General features: G+C 54.6%; 10 protein-coding genes across 10 annotated transcripts in view; 6 read left to right on the top strand and 4 right to left on the bottom strand.

Annotated features, from left to right (window-relative positions):
- Positions 1-740, top strand: part of MAM_04137 (urease accessory protein ureG) — a gene marked incomplete at both ends in the record, with an annotated part of 1047 nt that extends 307 nt beyond the window's left edge. Inside the window, one exon of the mRNA XM_040822935.1 lies at positions 98-740. Within this exon, the coding sequence (XP_040678814.1) occupies positions 98-740 (643 nt within the window). The remainder of the gene's footprint in view (positions 1-97) is intronic.
- Positions 741-926: 186 nt separating this feature from the next.
- MAM_04136 (Ribosome biogenesis protein BMS1/TSR1) lies at positions 927-3248 on the bottom strand (the record flags this gene model as incomplete). Its single annotated transcript, XM_040822934.1, has 1 exon — positions 927-3248. The coding sequence occupies one exon, from the start codon at positions 3246-3248 to the stop codon at positions 927-929; it is 2322 nt and encodes a 773-aa protein (XP_040678813.1).
- Positions 3249-3877: 629 nt separating this feature from the next.
- Positions 3878-5626, top strand: MAM_04135 (small nucleolar ribonucleoprotein complex subunit; the record flags this gene model as incomplete). The annotated part of the gene is made up of 2 exons (XM_040822933.1): positions 3878-4564; positions 4655-5626. 2 exons carry the CDS (start codon positions 3878-3880, stop codon positions 5624-5626), a joined length of 1659 nt encoding a protein of 552 aa, XP_040678812.1.
- A 387-nt stretch (positions 5627-6013) lies between these two features.
- Positions 6014-6804, bottom strand: MAM_04134 (peptidyl-tRNA hydrolase 2 precursor; the record flags this gene model as incomplete). The annotated part of the gene is made up of 2 exons (XM_040822932.1): positions 6014-6330; positions 6441-6804. The coding sequence occupies 2 exons, from the start codon at positions 6802-6804 to the stop codon at positions 6014-6016; spliced, it is 681 nt and encodes a 226-aa protein (XP_040678811.1).
- Positions 6805-7121: 317 nt separating this feature from the next.
- MAM_04133 (nicotinamide riboside kinase 1) lies at positions 7122-8045 on the top strand (the record flags this gene model as incomplete). The annotated part of the gene is made up of 3 exons (XM_040822931.1): positions 7122-7255; positions 7330-7435; positions 7536-8045. The coding sequence occupies 3 exons, from the start codon at positions 7122-7124 to the stop codon at positions 8043-8045; spliced, it is 750 nt and encodes a 249-aa protein (XP_040678810.1).
- A 237-nt stretch (positions 8046-8282) lies between these two features.
- Positions 8283-12009, bottom strand: MAM_04132 (Dicer-like protein 2; the record flags this gene model as incomplete). The annotated part of the gene is made up of 2 exons (XM_040822930.1): positions 8283-9526; positions 9582-12009. The coding sequence occupies 2 exons, from the start codon at positions 12007-12009 to the stop codon at positions 8283-8285; spliced, it is 3672 nt and encodes a 1223-aa protein (XP_040678809.1).
- A 1932-nt stretch (positions 12010-13941) lies between these two features.
- On the top strand, positions 13942-15087 carry MAM_04131 (Regulator of chromosome condensation/beta-lactamase-inhibitor protein II; the record flags this gene model as incomplete). Its single annotated transcript, XM_040822929.1, has 3 exons — positions 13942-14092; positions 14198-14564; positions 14643-15087. The coding sequence occupies 3 exons, from the start codon at positions 13942-13944 to the stop codon at positions 15085-15087; spliced, it is 963 nt and encodes a 320-aa protein (XP_040678808.1).
- Positions 15088-15213: 126 nt separating this feature from the next.
- Positions 15214-16712, bottom strand: MAM_04130 (Proteasome, subunit alpha/beta; the record flags this gene model as incomplete). The annotated part of the gene is made up of 4 exons (XM_040822928.1): positions 15214-15332; positions 15402-15998; positions 16066-16090; positions 16308-16712. 4 exons carry the CDS (start codon positions 16710-16712, stop codon positions 15214-15216), a joined length of 1146 nt encoding a protein of 381 aa, XP_040678807.1.
- Positions 16713-16918: 206 nt separating this feature from the next.
- Positions 16919-17935, top strand: MAM_04129 (RING finger domain protein; the record flags this gene model as incomplete). The annotated part of the gene is made up of 1 exon (XM_040822927.1): positions 16919-17935. One exon carries the CDS (start codon positions 16919-16921, stop codon positions 17933-17935), a length of 1017 nt encoding a protein of 338 aa, XP_040678806.1.
- Positions 17936-19127: 1192 nt separating this feature from the next.
- MAM_04128 (alpha-1,2-galactosyltransferase-like protein) lies at positions 19128-20222 on the top strand (the record flags this gene model as incomplete). The annotated part of the gene is made up of 3 exons (XM_040822926.1): positions 19128-19422; positions 19500-19927; positions 20004-20222. 3 exons carry the CDS (start codon positions 19128-19130, stop codon positions 20220-20222), a joined length of 942 nt encoding a protein of 313 aa, XP_040678805.1.
- Positions 20223-20613: the final 391 nt, after the last annotated feature.

The raw sequence follows: 20613 nt of genomic DNA, 5'->3' as shown, positions 1-20613 counted from the left end.
CCAGAGGAGACAGACACGAGGACCTCGGACCTCGCAGGAACAGACGGAAGACGAAGCAGCGAAAAGCAAAGAGCAAAGCCCAGCTGACACAAGGCAGACCCGTGGGCTCCGGTAAGACCGCCCTCATGCTAGCCCTCTGCCTGGCCCTGCGCCAGAAGTACTCCCTCGCCGCCGTCACAAACGACATCTTCACGCGCGAGGACGCCGAGTTCCTCACGCGGCACGCGGCGCTGCCGGCGGAGCGCATCCGCGCCATCGAGACGGGCGGCTGCCCGCACGCCGCCGTGCGCGAGGACATCTCGGCCAACCTCGCCGCGCTGGAGGACCTGCACGGCCGCTTCGCCACGGACCTGCTGCTCATCGAGTCGGGCGGCGACAACCTGGCCGCCAACTACTCGCGCGAGCTGGCCGACTTCATCGTCTACGTGATCGACGTGAGCGGCGGCGACAAGGTGCCGCGCAAGGGGGGGCCCGGCATCACCCAGAGCGACCTGCTGGTCGTGAACAAGACGGACCTGGCCGAGGCCGTGGGCGCCGACCTGGCCGTCATGGAGCGGGACGCGCGGAGCATGAGGGAGGGCGGGCCCACCGTCTTCGCGCAGGTCAAGAAGGGCGTCGGCGTCGAGCACATTGTGAATCTGGTCTTGAGCGCGTGGAGGGCCAGCGGCGCCGAGGCCGAGAGGGTAAGGCAGGGCGGGCCGACGCCGACTCCGGGCCTGGACGGGCTGGAGAAGAAGTAGGCCCTCATGGCACATTTTGATGGAGAAGCAAGAGCAAGGAGAAGAAAAGCAGGTCCGCGGGCGTGACGGGATATGAAAAATATGCAAATATACGCTGCTTATCGTCGTCCCTAGATGTGTAGTATGCCCTCGTCTGTCTTTTGACCAAGAACCTCCCCTCCCCCCCCCCGCCCGCGCACGACATAATCATTCCATCGTGACATCCTCGTTCTGGCCTTGCCCGGCAGCTCCAGCTCCAGCTCCAGCTCCAGCAGCAGCAGCAGCAGCAGCGGGACCTTGCAGCAACGGCTCCCGGACGGGCTTCGAGGCCCGCGGCCACACGCGCTTGTACAAGCTCACGCCCACGGCATCCTGGGGATTGATCCTCCCGTCAAACGTGGCCTTGAAGTAGCCATGCGTGCCCAGCGGCTCCTTGACGAAGCCCGTCCGTCCTCTTCTCGTCCACAGCGGCAGGGCCTTGAACCACTCCACGTCCTCGCGGCTGAAGAACATGTACCGCACCGTGACCATCTTCTTGTGGATGTGGTACGGGTGGCCCGTCAGTATGGCCCTCTTGGCGACGACTCGGGATGTCGACGGCGGCAGGGCCGTGCCTGTGCCGATGAGACTAAGACCAATGTCCTCGTCGCCATTGGCGCCGGCAGGCGCGGGGGCGCATCTCTTGAAGAAGACGACGGGCACGGCGCCCCAGGTCATGGGTCCCATGAAGGATGCAATGACCGACTGGCCCGGGTGCACGTAGCGGCAGAACTTGTGGACGTCGTTTGGCGTGGAGCCCGGGTTGGAAAAGATGGGCTTGACGGCCATGCGTCGCGGTCCACATTGCACAATCAGCTCCTCCTTGGACTTGATGGACTTGCCGTAGTCGTTGCTGAGGCTGAACAGGTAGTTGAGGCTCGTCGTCTTGTTCTCGTGGCGGAGGAGCGAGAAGAGCGTCACGGGCGAGCCGGGCTCGTGTGATCTGGCAACGTCTGCCGCGACACCCTTGATGTGGACGTGGACGCGGGTGCCGGGGGCGACGCCGCCGACGAGAGCTTCGCGGACGGCGCGGGACCGGGACGAGTTGTAGTCGGGCACTTGGAGGAGGCGTCTCCATTCCTCGGGCTCGTGGGCGCGGTCTTCGTCTTCTTGCCACGGACTTGTGCGGAGGCTCTTGAGACCTCTGTACCGGGCCAGTCTCTCGCGGGCGAGGACGTGGGGGTGCAGCTCGATTTCGTCGGGGAATTCCCTGTCGTCCTCGGCTTCGTCGCGCTTGCGGGCGCGATACTGAGCCAGTTGCTGCGCATCCTCGGCGTCGTCTGGGATGTCCATCATTTCCGACTGTGGGTATTCAGAAGGCCCGGGGTCTGTCGGCTCGGCGGCCTGGGCGCACCCCTCGACGCCGTCTTCCGCGCCGATCTCCTCGTCTTCTTCCTTCTGGTCGTCCATTTCCATGTCTTCCATGTCGGAGCCCGAGTCGGAAACGTCGTCCAGGTACCAGGCTGATTGGTAGCTGGACGTCCCTTTGGGCACCCTCTTCTTGATCTTCCTTTCTTCGGCGTCGTCGTCGGAAAAGTAGTGGTGCTCGTCGAGCAAAACGCCCTTCTTGGGCGCAGGGGCCGCAGTCATCTCAGAATCATCCTCGGCGGCCATGACCACATCCTCGGGGGCGAGGTGGTGCAGGTCGTCCCGATCCTCGGAGGGCACCTCCAACACTTCATCAGCTTCGTCCCCGACGGCCATTTCCTCGCCCCTTTTGGCATGCCTTGGCAGGGGAGCCGCCACAATCTTTTCAATTTGATACGTGCCCCAGTCGCAGATCTGTACCAGTCTGTCGGCATTCAAGCCTCGCCCTCGAACGACGCCAGTGAGGACGGTGGGCTCCGATTCGCAGGCGGCAAACTTTATGTCCTCCGCCAGAATCCAACTTCTGTCATCCCTCCAGCGGACACCTTTGGGCGTCGTGTTGCAGAGAGATCGCATCAAGTTGGAGCATTCTTGTCTGCTATCCAGGCTGTACAGCTTGTCCTGTTCCGGGTGGAAATGCGTAATAAACGACTTGAGAGACGCTACGGTGGATTGGCGCTGTTTGGCCGGCTCGACCTTGTCGAGGCCCTGCACCGAGGTGAACAGGGTTGACATGCCCTGACTCTCGATACTTCGCAGGATCAATTCTCCAAGCGCGTCCACTTCCTCGTTGGCGGACAGAATCACAACGACGAAATCAGCAACCCGGGCAGCGTCTAGGCAGGCATTGAGTTCACGACGGAGGGGGATGTACTGAAGCTTCTGCTTGAATCGGTCGACTGACACTCGAAACGGTCCATCTTGAACCTCGGTGTCGATGTCGAGGCTCCCGTTCAGTTGTTTCACGGCGTTTTTGGCGTCGCCATCAGCGCAGAGAGGGACAACAGCAACAACTCTTGGGGCACCATCCTTTCCGGAAAATATCGAAGTCTCCTTGAGGTGTTCTCTGTGCTTGGATAAGCGAGCCTGCTTGGCCTGATTTCGCCGATCGAACTTGGACATGACCTGTTGGTGTGGAGTCCGTCTCTGTCCTCCCTCGTTCAGGACTCGACCTGCACAAGTATGAGCCACGGGGATGATCAATGGTCTGTGTCCAAAGGACTCGCTAGCAGCACATGCCTTTGGCACGATCCCTCAGTTCGTGTTTCGACGCGGCCTTTGACTTGAACGGCTTGTGCGACACCTTTGTGGTGGGGCGATGCGAATGGTTCGCAACAGCGACGGGCATTTTGCTGTTGCCCCCAGCCTTGAATCTAAAGGGTAGAGACTCCAGGATGGAGATGATCTGACCCGCAGCCAGGAAGATGTGGGCAAAGAAAAAAGAATGAGAATCAGACCAACATGAAGAGATGTGTCGCCGCCGAGCTTTTTTTTCCGTCGCAAAGGCAGGCGGTAGATGGAGGGGTTGTGGGTTATCAGGAATTTTTTGTGCGGCTGGCTTATCGATAAGTCATTACCGTCTTGCGGGTCTGAACTGAGCCGGAACGACCAATAGTGGCCAGGCGATAGCTGGTGTTTGGTGGAAATTTTGTCCGCAGGCCGTCGCAGGGTCGGCAGGTTCGCAGCACAGCCCTTTCTGCCAACGGTCCAGGTTCCGACTTGACTTTTCACAGGACGAATCTCGATGCACCATGGAAGCTGACACGATCGACGAGCCCGTGACCAAGGTGCGCGAAAATGGCGCCCTCGCCGTGGAAAGGCCCCGAGTGCAGCTCATGCCCAAGCATGAGAGAGAAAAGCTTCGCCGCATACGGGAAGCCAACAAGGCGTACGGCCGAGGCAGGAAAATCAACACCAAGAACATCAAGGACAAGAAACTCCGAAGCAGCATGAAGCGTCTCGAGGGCAAGTACCAGGACGCCGCAGTCAAGGCAAAGGACGCCGAGATCCTGCTCGAAAACACGGCCGGCTTCCTCGAACCCGAGGGCGAGATGGAGCGCACGTTCAAGACTCGGCAGGAAGAAATCGTCTCCGACGTCGGGGTAGCGACGGCGCAGAAGCGCTTCGACCTGAAACTCGACGCGCTTGGTCCCTACATGTGCGACTACACCAGGAACGGCCGCGAACTGCTGCTGGCCGGGCGGAAAGGCCACGTCGCCACCATGGACTGGCGAGAGGGCAAGCTCGGCTGCGAGCTGCAGCTGGGCGAGACGGTCCGCGACGTCAAGTGGCTGCACAACAACCAGTATTTTGCGGTCGCGCAGAAGAAGTACGTCTACATTTACGACAGGAACGGCGTGGAACTGCACACTCTGAGGAAGCACAATGAGGTGACACACATGGAGTTTCTGCCGTACCACTTCCTCCTGGCTACGATTGTGAGTCTCGCACATGATTTCTTTGCCCAGCTCCGCGTGGACTGGGAGCCAAAAAAACAAACAAACAGCAGCTAATACCTGTTTGCGCAGGGCACCGGCGGCGTGATCAGATACCAGGACACTTCGACCGGTCAGCTGGTGGCCGAGATGCCCTCACGACTGGGACAGCCCGTGTCCATGGCGCACAACCCCTACAACGCCATACTGCACGTCGGACACCAGAACGGCGCCGTCACATTGTGGTCACCCAACTCGCAAGACCCGCTGGTCAAGCTTCTCGCGCACCGCGGACCCGTCCGATCCCTAGCCACGGACCGAGAGGGCCGCTACATGGTGTCGGCCGGACAGGACCTCAAGATGGCAGTATGGGACATAAGAATGTTCAGAGAAGTCAACAGCTACCACACGCGCCAACCAGCCTCGTCGGTGCACATCTCGGACACGGGCCTCACGGCCGTCGGGTGGGGAACGCAAACCACTGTCTGGAGAGGCCTCTTTGACAAGCACGCCGCCGTCCAAGAGAAGGTGAAAGCACCGTACATGACGTGGGGCGGCGAGGGCAATCGCATCGAGCGTGTGAGATGGTGTCCCTTCGAAGACGTGCTCGGCGTAGGCCACCATCTCGGCTTCTCATCACTCATCATCCCCGGCGCCGGCGAAGCCAACTTTGACGCACTAGAGGTGAACCCCTTTGAGACGGCCAAGCAGCGGCAGGAATCCGAAGTCAAGGGCCTCCTCAACAAGCTTGCGCCCGAGATGATCGCCCTGGACCCCAACTTCATCGGCAATCTGGATCTGAGATCCGACGCCCAAAGAAAGGCAGACAAGGACCTGGATGCCCCGGCCGTGGATGTCGCCGAGGAAATCAGGAAGAGAGCCCGGGGCAAAAACGGCGCATTGAAGAAGTACCTGCGCAAGCAGCGGAAGAAGAACGTCATCGACGACAAGAGGATGCGGGTGGACGAGCTGTGGAACGAGCAGCAGAAGCTCAAGGACAAGAAGAGGGAGGAGGCCGCGGCAGATCTGGGACCAGCCTTGTCAAGATTTGCCAGGAAGGATTGAGGATAGCAGGTCCACTGACATTTGTACATGTATAGAAACTGATCATTTGGAGGGCATAGCGTATGCACACATGAATGGCGCATCAAATTTCTAACTTCTTTTCCTCCTCCTGCATCCAAATGCAGCCCATCGCCTGTCGTACGAGTGACCAGTGGTCTGCCTTGATCAACCCGTTTATTAGAGACCCATGGCTGAGCACAGCCAACTCATGTTTTTCCCCTTTTCCCTTTCCCCTTTTTTGTTATTGCAAATTACGCCACGTAAAAGCCCAAGACGCCTTTAACTCGTCCTTTCCAGGGACCAATCCGATCCCATTTTTGCCCGATTCTGTCAGATGCAGTCTCTCCTCGCAGCTCACACGCCCTTGGATTTTTTTTACAAGTCCAATTACAAGAGCTTCAAATGGCCCGTGATCTTGTCCACGACACTCTTGGGCGCAGGCCCAATGCCCAGGACCGTCAAACTGCCGGGGTCAATCTGCGTCCTGCCAGCATCCTGGATCACCTCGGCCGTGAGACCGGCGTCGAGAGCCTTCCACCGCAGGTCCATCAGCTCGGCCTCGCTCTTGACCTGCACTGCAACCTTGGCCTGGCCGCGCTTCTCCCAGCGCCGGAGGACTTTGTGCTGGGCGCTGTCGGTGGCAGAGCCGGCGAGGGCCTTGTAGCAGGCGAGCGTGGCGTGGGAGCACTGAGCGGCGATTTTGCCTGTAGCCGGGGGCGCCTTAGCTGATGACGTCGACTTTGCTCTCTCCAAAAGTCACGGTTGGGGGAGGGAGGGGAAGAAGGAGAACAAGAACCAGGCGAGGCCCACGTACCCTTGGTCATGCCCAGATCCGTCCTCACCACCAAGACGAGCTTACACTCCTCGGTGGAATCGTCGTCCAGCGTCTTGGGCTCAGCCACGCCCCTCACGCGGGCCCTTGCCCTCAGGCCCTGCCTCTGGTCGGCGGCGACGCCGTTGGCCCAGTTGGGCGCGTGGTCGAGAATGGTGTCGTCCTCATCGACGTCGCTCTCGTCGCTCTCCACGGGGTCGTCTAGGTTGCGGCGGCGTTCCTCGGCAAGCGCGGGCGAGATGAGGTAGCCGCGGGTAGTGAAGACGCCGAACAGCCAGCCGGAGATGAAGGCGGCGAGAGACGTGGTGAGGATGATGCCCGTCTGGGTGCCCTGGTCGACGGCCATGGCGATGAATTGGGCGTGCGTGTCGGATGGATGTATTTGCAAGTCGAGTACTTGCTCCGTGTCACATCACGGGCAACTGCCCCATCTTTAACTCTTCAGCAGCAGCAGCTGGCCAGCTATGTATGCAATGCACAGCACAGCACAGCACAGCACAGCACAGACCCCTAGCACTTGTGCAAACATAGCAGTGCACATCTTCGTCAAGCCACGATCCAATCGAGACCCGCTTCTGCTTCACTTCACAAAAGACGCAACCCGCCTGGCCGTCGCCTCTTCCCACACAACCAACGAATCCGTCCCATCCCGTCCCATCCCAGATGGCCAAGGCCCTCATCGTGGGCATATCTGGCCCGTCCTCCAGCGGCAAAACCACGCTCGCCCGTCTTCTGCGCGACATTTTCCCCAACACGCTTGTCCTCCACCAAGACGACTTCTACAAGCCAGAGCCAGAGTGCGTTCGCCTCGCGCCCACGACCCCCCATGCAAGTCCCCCTCTCTCCTGCAGCAGTGCTCACGCCGCGACAGACTGCCCGTCAAAAATGGCCTGCTGGACTGGGACTGCGCCGGCGCCCTGGACGTGCCCGGCATGGCAGAAGCGCTCTCTTATATCCGGCAGCATGCCTGTCTCCCGGTAACTCGCTCCACGCCGCTTGAACTGCTTCTCTCCACGCGCACTGCACCGCGGTGCCGTAGACCAGACCAGACCTGACCTGGCCCTGACGCCCTCGAAGCCGACGCTAGATTCTAAAGAAGACCGAAATTCTGTCGGGAAATGCCCTGTCCGCGAGTCGACCGTCACTGCCCTCAGGAGCAGGGTGTCTGATGCGCTGCCGTCTTCGCACCCTTTGCGCGGAGGACATCTTCGGCTGTGCCTTCTGGACGGGTTTTTGCTGTACTCGCCCTCTATGCGGGCCGTCCAGTCGTACCTTGATGTTAAACTGTTCGTGAGAGCTTCGTATGCTAGGATGAAGGCCAGGAGGGAAGCCCGCGACGGCTATGTGACCATTGAGGGATTCTGGGCCGACCCCCCCGGGTACGTCGACAAGATTGTGTGGCCGAATTATGTCGAGGAGCACGCTTGGATGTTTGACGGGGGAGATGTCGAAGGCGCCTTCAAGGCAGACGTGTTGGATCGTCAGGGCATCAAGGTGCTCAAGGAGGCACCGGTGGATGCTGATCTGGAACATGTCCTGGGATGGATGGTGGGTGTGGTGATTGATGAATTGACGAAACATTCATAGATGACGGGCCCAGTTCATAGGATAGACATTTAACGGCATGACCTTGGTTCCGTTGATGCCCTGGATGTATTGTCGCCACCCAGTTTACCTGCGCCATACACATCTGCCAAGCGACATCCGGCTCGTCTGTCCAACTCGATGCCGTGGATCAAGATCTTTTTTCCCAAAGGGCATTCAAATACGACCTCTACCTCCATGTGCGTCGAATCCATACCAAGACCATAGCGAGGTGTATCCTCAATGATTGGATTCCGCCGCTTCGTCTCTTTCCGCGCTCATAATTCGTATAGCCGCCTCGGCAGCCTTCGTCTTGACTTCCTCCTGTGTCACACCATCAACAATCTCGGCAACGACTCTTTGACCCACCAGGACACGACATGTAAATGCCTTTTCGCCATCCGGCGCCTTCTGCACATCAACATCATATGTGACCGTCTGAGTGACCGCCATCTTGCCCAAAACTTCCTTGGGATGTCGGAGCTCAACTCCGTCTTTGATCAGGCGGTCTAGAATTGAAAAAACCTCGAATTTCTCGAGCACGCGCTCACAAGTCTCGATTGAACCAGAGTCAACCCACACTGCGCCAATCAAGGACTCGAAAATATCAGAGCAGAATTTCTTGGCTTGGAGTCGGGCAAAAAGAGTCCATGGGTACTGTGATCCCTCTCGGAGCGCCATCAGAATCCCGCCACGAAGTGCTTCATATCTTTTCAATGTTGCGACTTGCTCAATCCCAATCGCCTCTGAAGAATGCCGCATAAATGTCCACAGGTATAAAGGTCTCGCCTCCTTATCAATAATCTGCAAGTCGCTTGTCACGCCCGTTTCTGTCCGCTGCACCTGGCATTCAAAAGACAAAAACGCCAAGAAGTCACCATTTACCATTGCTGTTTTTAACAAATGCATCTGATGATGAGCTAGGGGCGGCTCAGCGGTGTACGCCTTTCTCACGATGATAAAATCCAGTATGGCGTCGCCGATGAACTCCAAATGTTCGTAAGATCGCCGGTTGTAGTCGAACATGCATGACGGGTGTGTCATGGCTTCAATCAGCAACGATTTTTTCTTGAACTCATACCCGGCCAATTGTTCCAGGGGTATCAGCTCTGCCGGCAATACGTCATCATCTTTTGCCATCCCAAAAAGCAGCGCCCGGCTTTCGTCGGCATCTTGCCATTGGACTTCATTGACGAACAACGATATGCAACTCTGCGCTTTCGTGATGCCCCCGTTTACGTACGAAGCTCCAATAAGTGCCTCTACTACATCAGCCAGGGTCTTGGTCGACAATTTTCGAGGCGTTGCTCCGTCCGGATTCTCCAAATAGTTATCCAGGTACAATGGTCGCCACTTAAAGCCAGTAAAGGACTTTGTAAGAATGAATTTGGCGAGCCCCAGTTCTGTGGCTGCTCTGGAGAGTCGAGAGTTGCTTACAAGTCGGTCTTTGAAGAATGACAGATATCCTTCGGGCCATTCCGGATCTGTACAACAATGTCAGTCGTTATATACGAGGAAAAGTTTGTACACGGGACTTACGAATAGCGGAGACTTGTATAGCAGCGCAGTATTTAAGAATAGAGTCTCCAAGAAATTCAAGCCGTTCATAGTTGACGGGCTCTACTGCGCTACGGGAGCTGATTGCCTCTCGAACAAGCCCGAGTTCCGTGATGTTGATTCTTTTTAGTAATGTGGTCGATAGTTCCTTCGCAATCAATGTGACCTCCAATTCGTGTATAAGAGACGGGATAAGCATGCCAAACTGTGCGAATTTGAGAGGAATACTATCCACCCTTGCCAGGCATAAAGGAATAACTTGAGGGTATAGCTTCGTCGTTGCGGGTTCAGTGTCAGAAAGAACGGGATGCAGGAAGTCGGATCGCTTAGTCCACTTCTTAACCACCAAGTATGGCACGTCGGCTGGAGCATTTTCGTAGTCAAACATTGAGCCCTGGATACTTTCAACCGGCGGCTTAGATGGGAGGAGGCCTAGATAGTGAAACGGGATGTTTGACTCGTCTCGAATCAAGTAATTTCCTTCCACATCGTCACTGCTGGTTGGGTCAAGGCTCTTAACGCCAATTCCACCCATTGATACATTGCTGTCTTTGGCCCAAATTCTGACAACGTGATGCTTTTCCTCAATTGGCCATCGATGTGCAAAGGGAAGTGCCAACAATGCCGAGGTGTGATCTGGCATCGCAGCTACATCAGCGGCAGAGACGGGGTGATGGGAGTCGAAATGTAGCTCGCAGAGATCACTACTGTTGAGGTACAGCTGAATGTTTCGGATCTGTTCAATTTGAACAGGAAGAAGCACATTGTACTCGGATTCGCCGTGCGTCTCGTCACAGCATCTGAGAGAGTAAAGCCATGGCTGGTCTTCCTCTTTCCAGGCTCTCGCCACTCGAAACCAGGGGTTGAGCAACGGTTCCACTTGCACTTCTGGTGCTCTGTTCTCTACACCAGGTAGCGTTATGTCTTCATATCTGAAGGGTAGTAGGTGCTCATTCACCAAACCAGCCTCGTACAAAGCCCGGTAGGCCTGAAAGGCGGCATCTTTGGTGGCATTCTTTTCCGAAAGCCAGCAAAATTTGCCGTCAATGTGGCGAATTTCGGTGGGAACAAACGATGGAAGAAGTATAGTGGCACTCAATTTTACCTTTGAACTTGAGTCCCAGTCTTCATGGCGATGAATAATATAGTCCGGTCGACTGTCGACAAACTCTCCGTGGGACAACACTCTGCAAAAATGTTCTAGATGTGATTTTGCATTATCGAAGTCAAGCCTGGCTCCAGTGGACTCGACTTCCAGAAAAGTTGGCGACGGCTCTTCAGAGTCCTCGATGCATTGTATCGTGCGGATCTCGCGCTGGGTGTCTTGATAGACAGCTTTCATGTTTTCTTCTAGTGCTTCCCATTTACCAACAGCCGATGGAGAAGACTGAGTAAGTAATATGAGTTTGGACTCTTTCATTCTAGCCCTTCCCCGTCGTTGTACAAATGACTTTGGAGTTTGAGGGTCATCAAAGCAAATGACCATGTTGCAAGCTGGAACGTCAATCCCTTCCTCCAAGACGGACGTAGCAATGAGAACATTGATCTTTCCTGACCGGAAGCTTTGTAAGGCTGCCATTGGGTCTGAGGTATTGCCCATAATTTCGTTCAAGACATTTCTCCTACTTTGATGGTTGGATGTCCCAACCATTGATGCAATGCGATGCTTCTGCACAATCCGCGGACACGCTACCAGGAGTTCCCGGAGAGCACTCGCAGTTGCTCTCTCCTTGACGAAAATAAGACAGACTGTTGACTCGTCTGCCGACGCAAGTTCTTTGACAAGGGTACTGGCCTTCCCGGAGACTTCACTGCCACAAAGTGGCATTGGAGGTGGGCACGAAGGGGAAACTCGACGCAGAAAATCGGCCAAGTACTTTTTCTCAGCATCCAACCAATCATTGAAGATATTGTCAGTGTTGATGAGGGCCAGGAAGGCATCAACAGACTTCCAGATGTACACATCCGCGGCCCAGGCTCCAAGTTGCTCTAATATCTCGACGCTGCGACCCCACAAGCCCTTGATCTGATTCTGCGCAAAAGTGTCGTACTTTTCGACAGCTCGTACTAGCGCTCGACGACTTCGGTCCGAAGGGTCTTCCTGAAGCCTTAGTATATAGGGGTCCTTGGCTATATCGAGACTCAGGAACTCCTTTTGCAAACGGTGCATTGACTCTGTGTACTGCAACAAGGGAGATGCGTCATGAACGATACTATATATCTGCGGTCGCTTGACGCACCTCAACAGTTCTTCTCGATGCCTGGTAGGCGAAATACATTTAGCGTCTAGTACTGCCTCAAGAATCTTCATGTTCTCAATATCCTCTGTCATGCTAGGAGTCGCTGTGATGCCGAGAACATTCGGGACGCTTTTGGCCGTGTGCTTGTTACGGTGGTAGAAATCTGACATGATTTTACTCCCTGGATGCTTTCCTACACAGTTATGTGCTTTTTTGCGAAATCAGCATGTGAGGCTCCCGACGTAACTACGGCTCTTTGGCTAACCTTCGTCAAATATTACGAGAGAAAGCCGCTCAATGGTGATGAATGCGTGGCATAGTGCATCGAGAAGAACCTGGTAGGTTGACACAACCACGCGTGTCCCATCTAGAATCGCATGCCAGATTTCGGCCGACCATGTGTCAACCTGATCATGGCCGGTAAGCAGCTTCATGGGTACCGATGCGGCTTGCAACCGAATCACGTCGAATTGTTGGCCACACAATGCCACAGTTGGCGCCAGAAACCATATTATCTAGATATCACATTAATAAAATCAATCAAATGAGACATTTCCAAGCTCAGAAATACTTTATCAGGAGCGGATCGATCCAGCTCGGCTTTGATACGTAGAACCGCACTTGAAGGGGTCAGGACTCATGTTTGTTATGGAAAACTTGTTGAGTAGCAGGAAAGCTGAGGGGTAAAGACGACATACACTTGTGTTTTGCCACTTCCTGTGTCCATCTAGTCGACGAAATCCAGTCAAAATCAGGGGTCAAGAAGAGTTGAATAGTTGTGGCAATGGGGCAATCTTACCACAACAATGGCATTTTGTCTGAGGCTCTGGTCGAGCATCTCTAACTGGTAGGCTCGAGGGGACATGACCGTAGCAGAGGGCGTTTCGCTGGTCTCATCGTCACCAACGATGCCGTGTTGTAGGACATGCTCGGGTTGTTGCTGGGACGAAGAAATCAGAGAAGCAACAGAGATTGCCTCCCTATTATCAAGGCACTCTGTCGGCGTGTCATTTTGATCATCCATAGTCCGGTCTTTCTCCAGTGAAGCGCCGGGTACTTTGGTTTCGTTGGAACTACAAGAGCCAACGAGACATGTGGCCGGAATCATGTTTCTTTGGTGAGAGCCACTGGGGACGGCACCATTCAACCACCAAGTAGGGCGCAGAGCTTGCGAATGGGGTGGACTCAGGCCACACGGATGAGACAGACACCAAGAAGAGGCACCGCCATCCGTGAGAGCTGAGTCAGTGGTACCAGGAAAGGGATTCCAAGTTGGGGATGATGAATGTCTACGAGGATGTGAGTCACTGCTGCAGCTGCGGGCTGCAAAAGGACGACAATTCACACCACAAGAATCGACGAAACCGAACGGGCGAAGGCTGTCTGTTTGTTCGTGGCACAATCCGCAAACCGAGGCGGCCGGGTCGAAGAAGTGGTGATGTTCAATGGGCAGTCGCTGCTGAGTTTTAATTTGGACTTTGACGTCTTTAAATGGTGCAGGGCTAAAGAGACGAAATTGACGAAGGCTGGGATGAAGAATATTCAATGGACGACCGTCGAGCAGGTTCCTCCTTAGCAACGAGCACATTCATACGTGGCATTTGTCCATGCAAGTCGAGAAGAGCTTGTGTTGAAAGGCTTTGTCGGGAGTCGGGACCACCTAAAGTCGGAAAGAGCCAACAAACCTTTGGCACGTGCCAAGGGTCTCCCGTTTGCTAACGTTATTCACAGGTTGCATCGATCTCCCAACAGCACCTCTCGGCCTTGCTCGACGGGAGACAGGCTGATGGCCGTGATTTTAATTTTCAGTCTTTATTTGCAAAGCCGAATGACGGTTTGCCCATACTGGTTACACGCACCGCCTCGTATCCAGACGATTGGCTCACGACCATCGATATCGGCATCTAGATCGAAACCGGCTGCCTCGCTTGTTACAACCTCGCATTATCAGAACGACAGCGACACCACAATCCACCACATGTCGCGCATCAGGCCGAGCCACGTTATGACCGATGCCCACCCGGCACCACTCATTCTTGTTCAGCCCCGAGGCAAAAGTCCCGTGCAGAGGTTCCAGCTTGGTTTCGTGAGCAAGAATGGACATGTACGCCGCAGGCTTCAATGCCTGGAATCAATTATGCTTCGCGCCGCGGCCGCAGAATGACATTGAGCCTGAGGATTTATCGACCTTTACAAAAGTCCTGCATGACGACCACCTTGGACGGCCTCGACCAGGCTTGCACTACACACTAGGTGCGTATGAGAAAGGATGAAGCGCCCGGCCACCTGAACCACGGCCTTGAAAAGTTCCCTTGGTAGACTCGAACCACTTTGAAACTTACACTTCACAATCTGCAGTCCGTGGCCACGCCGGCTATCATTGTGCCGGATTCGGTGTCCAGACTGCGAGTGAGGGAGATTTCCGGCACAGCTACGAAGCGTGCCTCGCCAGCAATGGTCTCACTCTGACCTTTGGTCCTCCACGTACAGCCGCCAGAATTACGAATGCGAGCCCCGAGCTGAACCAGCATACTCTAACGGTGTATCCTTGCTACCGTGACTTCGTATCAAAGTCTAATTCCACGAGCTGGCCATGTGATAGCCAGGTCCAAGAAGTGGCCGCCTTCGCCGCTGGGTTTATAATCCTCTATAAAAACGGCAACGTGGCCACGATGGGTGATCCACGGTACCAGGACTGCCTCGCTAGAGAGATTACATCGGATGAGTGAGTTGTCGGAAACTTTGCGTGAATTGGCACGTTGGTCTGGGAAGCAATCAATTGGGCTGATCGTGCGATACGTAGACCAGCCAGTGAGCCGGGACTTGTACCTGATCTGATCGATCTCGGAGAACCTATAAAGCACGTTACTGCCGGTGGTTATTGCCTTGCGGCACTCACTGAGAGCGGAAGCATTTACATTTGGGGCCAAAAATTCTCGGGATCAAGACAAAGCGGCCATTCCGCATTTGCGGACTTGTGTGACGTACCCAACTACCTCGGCGTCGATGGCGACAAAGATGTACAGGACGTGGCGTTGGGGGATAGCCACGCCATTGCATTGACAACAGATGGCACTGTCTATGTAATGGGCCGTAACGATAACGGCCAACTTGGCCTAGGACAAGGCGTGAACATGGACGCGAAAACATGGACAAAGGTAGGGCTGGGTATTTCAGCCGACCAAGTCGTAGGAGTAGCTGCTGGGCCGAAATCATCATTTATTTTGACCGCACCGAGGATAGCGTAGGCAAGCTGGATCCAGGATAAATCACATTGTACTTTCAGGTAGACTGTCGTTGAGAGGGCTCATTGAGCATTTATGATCTTCTATTTTACATCAAGCTTCCTATCAATTCCCCGCTACGCTCGCACATCATAGACTCGTCAGATAGTCCTCAATTTCCTGAGGCGTGAGCTTTCTGAACCGAGGACCCGTCGCTCCTTCGACGCCCTCAATTCCCAGCAAGTGGTCAGCAGGAGGACCAACAATACCTACAATCTCAGTCAGCAGCCGGAAAAAAAAACGAACCGTTCCCAGGTTGCGCAAAGAAAGCGACATACCAATCTCGATGGAATCACCGTTCATCTCTCCTTCAATATTATCCTTCAAGGTCAAAAGGGCAATGTGAATTGCATCCTCTAGCTCCAGTTCCTCAGAGTATCTCTTCTCCAGGAAGGTCTTTGCCTTGGTCGCGCTCTTACCGATAGCTGTAGCTTTCCAGGGAAAGTAGCTACCCGTAGGGTCGACCTGATACAGCATGGGCCCGCCCTTTTGGATACCACCAGTTTTGGACGTAGGTTTCTTCTCCTCACCTTCAGCAGCGGGAGTCTCGTCCTCAGGCTCGATTCCATCATCCCAACCAGCAACCAGCATGCTCACACCGTAGGGTCGAACACCGGCTGACTGCGTAGCTTCCTGCATAACTCTCGCAACATCCTGGACCAATATTCTGGTAGGGGGATACTCGTTGTAGACTCGCTTGTAGCCAGTATGAGAAACTTTGCGTGCCCGGTCGACAAGGACTCGGTAGTCGGGGCCCATGCCAGAATAGACAGCGCCAATGTTTGGTGTGATGTTGCTGATTTTGGACACTGAGCTTTGGTCGGCGAGAGGCGAGGACGACTTCTTTTCGGTGGCGAGAACAATGCCGTTGGTAGCTAGTATGAGGTTAAGTACTGGAAAGATACATAGAAACGTGAAGAGTTGCGTATGGAATTTACAAACCTTTGATACCGAGGGCCGTAATGCCCTGGTTGACTGCGTTCAAGGCATATTCTTTGGAGCATCATGTTAGCAATGCTGCAGATACCGTGTCTTTGTAGTGGCTGGGTCAAGGGGGTTCTAATAAGTGGCATAAGAGCTCTCCGTACCAATCTGCACCAGCTTTCCACTACACAGAGATAATTAGCTGAGCTCTAATCCCGTCGTCACCGCGAAGTGACATCAAGGCCATCTTGCCAACATACCTGGGAGAGAACGTTGTCAGAGAGAATGAATATCGATCCGCCATAGCTGCAGAGGTCACCAAAAAAGGGGTTCGGTGGTATTGGTCCTGTAGAGTGACTAATTGGAAAGTTGACGATGTCGAAACAACTTGGATGTTCCCTCCAAAGCAGCGTGGGACGGCGGTCGCCCAGGCACGGGCGGAGCTGCGCGTCAAGCTGGTCTGGGAGCTTCCTCTTACCCGGCGAATGGGTTTGACCGAACTCCGAGGACCCACCTGCCTCCTTGCCCGTCTTCGTTTTGCCACAATGAACGCGGTCCTTTGGTTTGATAGCCTTGGTCTTTCGTGTCCATGATGAGGTGGCCTCAACGCCGACCTGGAGGCTGAACGTCCTTGAAGCTGCACAAGACTGTGTAACAGTCTTCATCTCTCAACCCTTTTCCTCACCTGCCGCAGGATCTTTACTTTGTATCAACTCCGTCTGTCCTTCAATTTTGAAGGCAGACAATGTGGTTTGACGTGCGGCCACTTAGCCTAATGGGCTGATTTAACCGTAGCGCATGGAACGCCGTTGAACCTCTACAGCGCACCAGAACTTGATTCACCATCACGGCTTTAGCCTATAGTGCTACGATGGACTCTCAACCGTCTGAAACCGCAGGCTCTTCATTTGAGCGCCGACGGATGCCGTACTCTTCCTCACTGCCGTCGGAGCGAACCGAGACGTTCAGACGACCAGAGTCTCGGTCGGCCGACAATAGCACGGCCGCAGAGGAAAAAGCAGAAGCTTCAAGCCCCCAAGCGAAACCGCAAAGTCGTCGCTACGGCCCACGGACCTGTCGAATATGTCTCGATACGGAGCACCCCAAATTCCCCACGAACATCCCAAGGGCATTTGGCGTGTCGACATCGTCGTCGCGGCCAGTATACGAATCGGACGACCCGGAGCTAGGCCGGCTCCTGTCACCTTGCAAGTGTAAGGGCTCGTCGAGATATGTTCACGAGGGGTGTCTCGACGCATGGCGGTTGACGAACCACACTGCCACGAGAAACTACTGGCAATGCCCGACATGCAAGTTCACATATCGATTGGCGCGGCTGCATTGGGCGTCGAGGCTCAGCAGCAAATACGCGCAGATTTTCCTGACAGTAGTGGTTCTCGTCGTCAGCCTCTTTATTCTAGGATTTATTGCAGATCCCATCATGGACTTGTGGTTTGATCCTGTAGGTTCCATTGCAGATACGGTATCCAGTGTTGTGTCAGATCTGGATGCCGTGCGGCCGCCGGTATACGAGGAGCCCAGCACGTGGACTGAGCATTTCACAAAGGGCTTCTTTTCCCTGGGGCTGATCGGCGCCATCAAGTCCTTTGTCGCAATGGGTCCGTGGCATTGGATCAACTTCCGTGCCGGCGGGCTCTTCGGGTCTGGCAGACGCGGCGGCACTGGCAGGAGCAGGATGGACAACTTCAACCTGCTCTTTGTCATCATTGGAGCACTTACGTTTATGATGGCAGTGTGGAGGTTTGTCAAGGCCATGAGTGCGCGGATTCTGACCAATGTCAGCAATAAAGTTATGGATGTGGGTGACGACGATGACGATGACGATGATGAAGCGATGCGAGACGGCGGCGATGCTGGTACAAGCTAATGAAGAGATTAGGAAGAGACAGGTAGTCACGGGAAGTCGCAGAAACACGACTGGTACCAATTGTCAATCACTTGGCATGCAGTGTAGTTTTTTTTCTCGAAGACGTGCTTTATGATTTTGTAAACATTGCACGCTCTTAAGTTGCCTCGACTTTGCTCTTCCATGTCAAGGCAACTAGTCTGCGTGCAGAGATTGAAGGTCTAGCCGATGCCTTGAGCCCGTGCCGTTTTGGCTAAGCGTGCTCGCCGGTGCAGGCGTGACAGGTCAGGAAGCATCAACTCGATGCTCAAACACTGTTTTGGTGTGTGAAGCTACTTGGCGTCTACTCAGTACAATTTGTACAAAAGTCGTGGGCGGAGTGCCTTGCGCTGCTGATACATTTCTTCTTTTTTATTTCTATCCTGTGTCAGACTACCTCCCGTAGTCACGCTGGGTTGACCGGTTCCTTGGAGCATCATGCCTCAGCCCTAAGCCTAAGCCTAGGCCCATGCCCGCACCACGTGTCGCGCAATGCACTAACAGCATCGTCCATGTCCGAGTACTTAGAATGACGATATTGCAATAGGCTCAGCAATCCACTTACGCCGTGCCTATACATCCTTAAGATTTGAACCACAACCTGTCCGACTTGCTGTCTGTCGACTATGAGCGACCGTTGACGGCGGCTCCAATGTAACTTAATTAGTAATAACTGGAGCCGTTCATCCCCAGTGGGTTTGGCAAGGTGCTGATGGGTCCATCCTTGCACCAGTTGACTTGCCACTTTCCTGCAAGACGACCTTGGCGGTCGCCGTAGACTCCTAAAGTCACCCAAACTCCCAAGCCGGCCTCACAACCGCAATCACGCGAACGGCCACCTCCTCCGCAGAGACAAGCCGCGTCCCTTGCGACCACCTTCGTTTTTCGACGTCGTTTTCTTCTTCTCCTTTCTTGGCAGCCTGCTCTTTTCCCAAGCGGCTGTCTGCCGCCGCCACCTCAAATCTCTGAGGACTCGCCCGGGATTTCCACAGCCAGTCGGGACGGGACCGCCATATCGCAACCACCCCAACACGAAGCGCGTTTCTAGAAAGCGACTTTGCACCGGCACGGCCGAATGCTGGGGACGACGGCACTGCTGCCCAGGAGACAGGATTGCGACGAAAATAGATGATAGTTGTGCCTGTTAAACGACGCGAATAGCTAGCTGGCCACGATGCATCTTCCATACCCGCCACGAAAGCGTTCAAGTCCGCCGCCGTTTCGGCCCATGTCATCAAATATATCTCTGCTCAGACGGAGCAGGTTAAAAAGCATCTCTATTGGAGCCTTGCTGTTCTTCGGCGTGCTGTACTTCCTGTGTGGAGGCAAAAAGCCGGATCCTTACCACGAGCATGTGCCCTCGGGCCATCCGTCTGTTGTCTTGGTGACGGTAATTGACCCAAGTGAATGGGACCCGGCGTATTTGGCCACCATAAAGGAGAATCGCGAGAAATATGCTGCGAGACACGGTGCGTTTCTTAAGGCATTCCCCAACGCCAAGTGGCATCAGTAGCCCGCCTACAATGCAGTACTAACCACCCAAAAGGCTACCAAGCAATGGTCGTCAACGCCCTAGACTACGATACGCAGGGATCCCCACGATCATGGGCCAAAATATTCGCCATGCGTCACGCTCTTTCCAAATATCCCGATTGCAAATTCATTTGGTATCTCGACCAAGACGCCTACATCATGGACCCAACCAAGAGCCTGGACGACCAGGTCACGAGGCCCAGCAGACTGGAGAGTCTCATGATCAAGGACTACCCTGTCGTGCCCCCCGATAGCATCATCAAGACGTTTTCTCACTTGCGGGGCGAAAACATCGACTTTATCGTCAGCCAGGACAAGGAAGGTCTTGTACACAAGAGTGTTGTCATTCGCAATGGAGAATTTGCCAAGTTCTTTGTCGAGACGTGGTTCGATCCCCTATACAGGAGTTACAATTTCCAAAAGGCCGAGAGACATGCATTGGTACGAGTTGCCGGGAACCCCCTTGTTTCGCCCACGCCCACGTATCCAATGTAGCAGCGTTGACAAAAATGTACAGGAGCACATCGTCCAATGGCACCCGACCATCCTTTCCAAGCTGGCGCTCGTCCCGCAACGAACGCTGGCATCATACTCGCAGTCCGACGCTGGCGAAAGATACCAAGAAGGTGACTTTGTCGTGCTCTTCCACGGTTGCACAAACACGGGCGAGCAGAGCTGCCAGACAGAGTCGTCACCCTACTGGGAGAAGTTGAAGAAGGCAATGGGCATACCATGAGCGGGCGTGTGGCAAGGATGAGATGAAAGAACGCAGTGCGTTGTGATTTGGGTGATTTATGGACCAAACCTGACGTTTTTTCTTTTACTCTTTTATAATTTTGGAGACTTTGGTTTCAGTCGAGTCTGGCGTTGCAGGTTTGAGTAGACGCGCTACGAGCGACGAGGCGGAAAAAGAGGTTGCTGGTACGGGAAAGGAACCATGTATGTATTTGAAAGGCACGGCTAGGGATATTTCTGCCCGGTATATTATTGCTCCGCGATGGAGCAATGTTGGAGTATGTTGCAGACATGGGATTGAATTTACAAAATACATCATAGTGCCCCTATGCGGGTGCGGGCTGCTACGGGCTTTGCGTGAGTAGGATTCGCAGGACTCGTTGAGCCACGAC

Source organism: Metarhizium album (genome assembly GCF_000804445.1).
Source record: "Metarhizium album ARSEF 1941 chromosome Unknown scaffold_9, whole genome shotgun sequence".
In the NCBI taxonomy this organism is placed as follows: Eukaryota; Fungi; Ascomycota; class Sordariomycetes; order Hypocreales; family Clavicipitaceae; genus Metarhizium; species Metarhizium album.
Note: the sequence above shows the minus strand (reverse complement) of the source record. Positions and strands in the feature narration are given on the sequence as shown.